This window comes from Danio rerio, chromosome 8 (genome assembly GCF_049306965.1).
Source record: "Danio rerio strain Tuebingen ecotype United States chromosome 8, GRCz12tu, whole genome shotgun sequence".
Lineage (NCBI taxonomy): Eukaryota > Metazoa > Chordata > Actinopteri > Cypriniformes > Danionidae > Danio > Danio rerio.
The window spans coordinates 58,365,187-58,369,896 of NC_133183.1; the positions used below are offsets into that span (position 1 = coordinate 58,365,187).

Here is a 4,710-nt window from a genome sequence, read left to right on the forward strand (position 1 = left end):
AAGGTCACTGGTTCACGCCTTGGCTGGGTCAGTTGGCATTTCTGTGGAGTTTGCATGTTCTCCCGTGTTTCCTCCGGGTGCTCCGGTTTCCCCCACAATCTAAAGACATGCGGTACCGGTGAATTGAATAAGCTAAATTATCCGTGTTGTGTCTGAATAGGAGTGTATGGGTGTTCCCCAGTGATGGGTTAAAGCTGGAAGGGCATCCGCTGCATAAAACATATGCTGGATAAGTTGGCGGTTCATTCCGCTGTGTTGACCCCTAATTAATAAAGGGACTAAGCCAAAAAGAAAATGAATGAAAGATTTTTTTTTTTTTTTTATTCAAATGGTCAAATTCTGACTGAGGAAAGTTTAATGTTTGTTATTTGCCTAATAAATGACAATATAGGCTACAGTTTTTATTTTAAAACTTTTCCAGATTCCTATTTGTTTCCTAATGATATACAGTGTGATAAGATAGTATTTTAAAAACAAGATTTATTCATATGTCTTTATTCTAAATCTTTAGGAAAATTTTTGGTACATCAAAAAGTGTGGTTAGGATGACCATCTGACAAGCTACTGTAATACAGCTAAAGATAGTGCTTAAATGCAGCATTTAAACTTTATAGTTAAATAGAAAATGAAGCATAAACCTGAAAAAGGTCCACTTTTTAAAAAAAAAAGCACCACCCCTTTCACCAGGCTGGTTACGGGGCTGCCGTGTTTCCCGAAGTGCCTGAGGTGCTCCGGTTTCCCCCACAGACCAAAGACATGCACTATAGGTAAACTGAATAAAGTAAATTGTATACGTGTGAATGGAGGAGTGTATGGGTGTTTCCCAGTACTGGGTTACAACTGGAAGGGCATCCGCTGCATAAAACATATGCTGGATAAATTGGCGGTTCATTACGCTGTGGCGACCCCTGAATAATAAAGGGACTAAGCCGAAAAGAAAAAGAATGAATGAAGTTGGATCACACACTGTGAAAAATGCTGGGTTCCGCACAATTCCTTCATATTGCCACAACACATATCGATTAAGTTAACTTAACTACTCACATAAATAATAGCAAAAAAAGTAAAAAATCAAACACAAAACAAACACAGTAAATATATTCATGGCGGAAATTGTGACAATTTTTAAAAATCATAAAAGTGATTTGGATTATAAATTAAGCACATCTCTTACCCAGTAGAAGATGTCTCCTCGACTGAACAGAGCTGGTCACACGTTCTAAACAGAAACATGATATGATATGAAAACAAGTTATAATCTAAATAATAGCATAAACATCTGAAGAAAGACATTTGTTAAAACAGAGAGACAAGGTCTTATCTACATGATGCTTACTGACTTAGACTTTTGTTGCTTATTATCTAAGCCACGTTTGATAGTTTTAAAATATGGTCTATTGCTTGCTGCACCTATTCTGCTCTCACATTCATTAGTAAAAGCTTTAAGATCAGTGTTTTGATACATATTCTTAAAGGTTAATATATTATTTACAGCTTTGTTACACTCACCAGCCACTTTATTAGGTACACCTGTCCAACTGCTCATTAACGCAAATGCCTTGTTGATGCCAGAGGTCAGAGGAGAATGGCCAGACTGGTTCCAGCTGATAGAAAGGCAACAGTAACTCAAATAACCACTCGTTAGAACAGAGGTCTGCAGAAGAGCATCTCTGAACGCATAACAGGTCCAACCTTGAGGCAGATGGGCTACAGCAGCTGAAGACCACACCAGGTGCCACTTCTGTCAGCTAAGAACAGGAATCTGAGGCTACAATTCACACAGGCTCACCGAAATTTGACAATAGAAGATTGGAAAAACGTTGCCTGGTCTGATGAGTCTCGATTTCGGCTGTGACATTCAGATGTCAGGGTCAGAATTTGGCATCAACAACATGAAATCATGGATCCATCCTGCCTTGTATCAATGGTGTAATGGTGTGGGGGATATTTTCTTGGCACACTTTGGTCCCATTAGTAGTGGTAGTTTTAAACTAAATTAGTAATACTAAAATAGTTTTATACTAAATTTAAATTTTAAATTCATAATGCTAATTAAGATTCAATCTTGTTAAATAAACCCACTGAAACAGGAACGATGGATTTCTTATAACGGTTTAACCTACACTTTTGGACTCTATATCTTCTATAGAGGGAAGCAGTTCATTATGTGGAAACAAAAAATGAGTTGGATCATTCACAATCCTTTCCACCTGATTGAGGACACAGTTCTCATATAAAACTTGAGGATTAAAATATTCATCGTGCCCAACAATTTTCCATGCTGTCTTTAAGAGATGCATCAATTTAGATTTACACTGAACAGATAGGTTGCCAAACCACACTGTGATACCATTTCTAACAATGAATTTAAGTACTGCTTTATTAAACAACATCATGAGTTTCTTGTTAACTCCAAAAAGATGCAACCTCCATAAAAAATACAATCTCTGGTGTAAACGAGAACAAATCCACTCAATGTGTGTTTTCCATGTGAAAGAACTGTCGATGTAAATGCGATGTAAATAGCACAAATTGAGCATCGTGTCAGCGCCACAGCCTACCTGAGTATTGTTGCTGAACATGTCCATCCCTTTATGATCACAGTGTACCCATCCTCTGACGTCTACTTCCAGCAGTATGACATGCCATGGCATAAAGCATGAATCATCTCAGTGATGACAATGAGTTCACTGTACTCAAATGGCCTCCACAGTCACCAGAGCTCAATCCAATAGGCCACCTTTTGGATGTAAATCATGGATGTGCAGCCGACAAATCTGAACCGAAATATATTTCAGAGGAATATTACCAGTACCTAGTTGAATCTATGCCATTGGTAAAGTTTACCTAATAAAGTGACCGGTGAATGTATATACACACTAGCAGGCTGATGTCTTTTAATAGACTTAAACTCTAAAAAATTACGTTTTTTTTTTGGTCAAATTGTTTTATGTTTAATATGTTAAGTTCAATTTATAAAAACTAATAAGTTAACTTCATGTTGTCCCAACACAAAAAATATTGTATGGAGCCCAGCATTTATTACAGTGTAGGCTATATTAGACTTATTAAGTGTGATGAGGTGTTACAGTACCTACGTACCACAAAACCTTCACGTATCCTCCAGTAAGACACTTGACGTGAATTATTTCAGGGAAGACAGTAAAAAAAGGGAGGGAAAGTGATTCATGAGTTACCGTCACTGGCCCATTTGGACTCGTCTATAATCTTTAAAGGACTCATTTCCGACAGCAGCCTTTATCAGGGGCTGAGGTGTCGGAATGCAGCGGTCATTCCTCACATTACTGGCGTGTCAAACTTTTAGGTATAAAAGACCTCGAAGTTCTTCTGAGGGGAATACAGACGACTACACAGAGAGCACAGAAGAACTGCGAAGAAGATTTAAAAAAAAAAAAGTATATCAGGAGACATGAAATCGCTTCACATTCCCGTAGTCGGCCTTCTCTTTCTCCTCAGCGTTCAACACATGAGGACATTCCCGCTTCAAAGCACAGCCTTAACAAACGACGACATGGGTGTTTTAAAGGTAAGACTTAAAAATCTTAATATTCATCAAAAAGCGAAGTGAATGATTACTAATAAATCACATGCGACCTCTTTCAGTTTCTCCTTCAACGACTTGAAGAGTCCATTCCAGCTCAAGACCAAACACCGGCGGAAAGAGAAGTAAAGGCGGCAAATATTGAAGAAACCCGAGCTGAAGAGCAGCCCGATACTTACCTGAGAGAGTATCTTTCTGCTCGGGACTTAAAGACTGTGCGTAAAGACTCAAAGAAGAAAAACTCGGGGTGTTTCGGGAGCAAACTGGACAGAATCGGTTCAATGTCGTCTTTGGGATGTAACACAGTCGGGCGCTCAGGTAGCCTACATTATAAATACTTCAACATAAATAGCGTATTTTAAATAAATATGCTTTTTATTTGTTTGTTTGTTTGTCTATTCAATATGTTAAAAAACTTAAACATTTCTCTTCTTTTTCAGGTCCCAAGAAGAACTGAAGTCTTAATGATTAGAAATTCTACACTGTAAACAATGAACATGCGTTGTTTCTACTTGATTTAACCTCACAATGACCTCTTTTGGTAACCTAATGTATTCAGGTTAATACGAAATATATGTATTTTTTTACTTAAAAGAGTAAATTTGTTACCATTTGAAGCGCATTTTAAGGTTATCCGACCCAATATTTTTTTACAGTGTCATTTTCTCCGATTTAAAGTGTTCTTAACTATGCATATTTATTTAGATATTTATTAAATTGTTTAAGTTATATATTTATATGCATATTTAAATTGAACTGTCAGTTCAATCTGTTGTACTTGTCCTCTATAATATTTAATAAATGTTTACACATGCCTTGGTCGTCTTTTTGAATTAATTTCCCGTCCTAATTTCAATACGAAAGCATGTTATTTAAAAAAAAATTACAATGCTTAGCATATATAAGTACACCCCCCACAATTCTCTCTTTTAAACTCATATTTTTAATAGGAAGCTATACAATATTGTATTTGTGCATATACATTATATTATATTACTAATATTATACTAATATTATTATATTAGGCAGTACTGAAGCCAAATAAATAGCTTATCAAACAAAATAACTTACTATAACAGTCCAAAAACTAGTACACCTAAATTCATATGTTATAGAAAAATATTAAATATTAATTTTAAAAAAAGAAA

General features: G+C 36.1%; 1 protein-coding gene across 1 annotated transcript; it reads left to right on the top strand.

Annotated features, from left to right (window-relative positions):
- The first annotated feature begins 3,353 nt into the window (after positions 1-3,353).
- Positions 3,354-4,378, top strand: nppb (natriuretic peptide B). Its single transcript, NM_001327776.1, has 3 exons — positions 3,354-3,547; positions 3,625-3,880; positions 4,003-4,378. Exons 1-3 carry the CDS (start codon positions 3,431-3,433, stop codon positions 4,017-4,019), a joined length of 390 nt encoding a protein of 129 aa, NP_001314705.1. The 5' UTR covers positions 3,354-3,430; the 3' UTR covers positions 4,020-4,378.
- Positions 4,379-4,710: the final 332 nt, after the last annotated feature.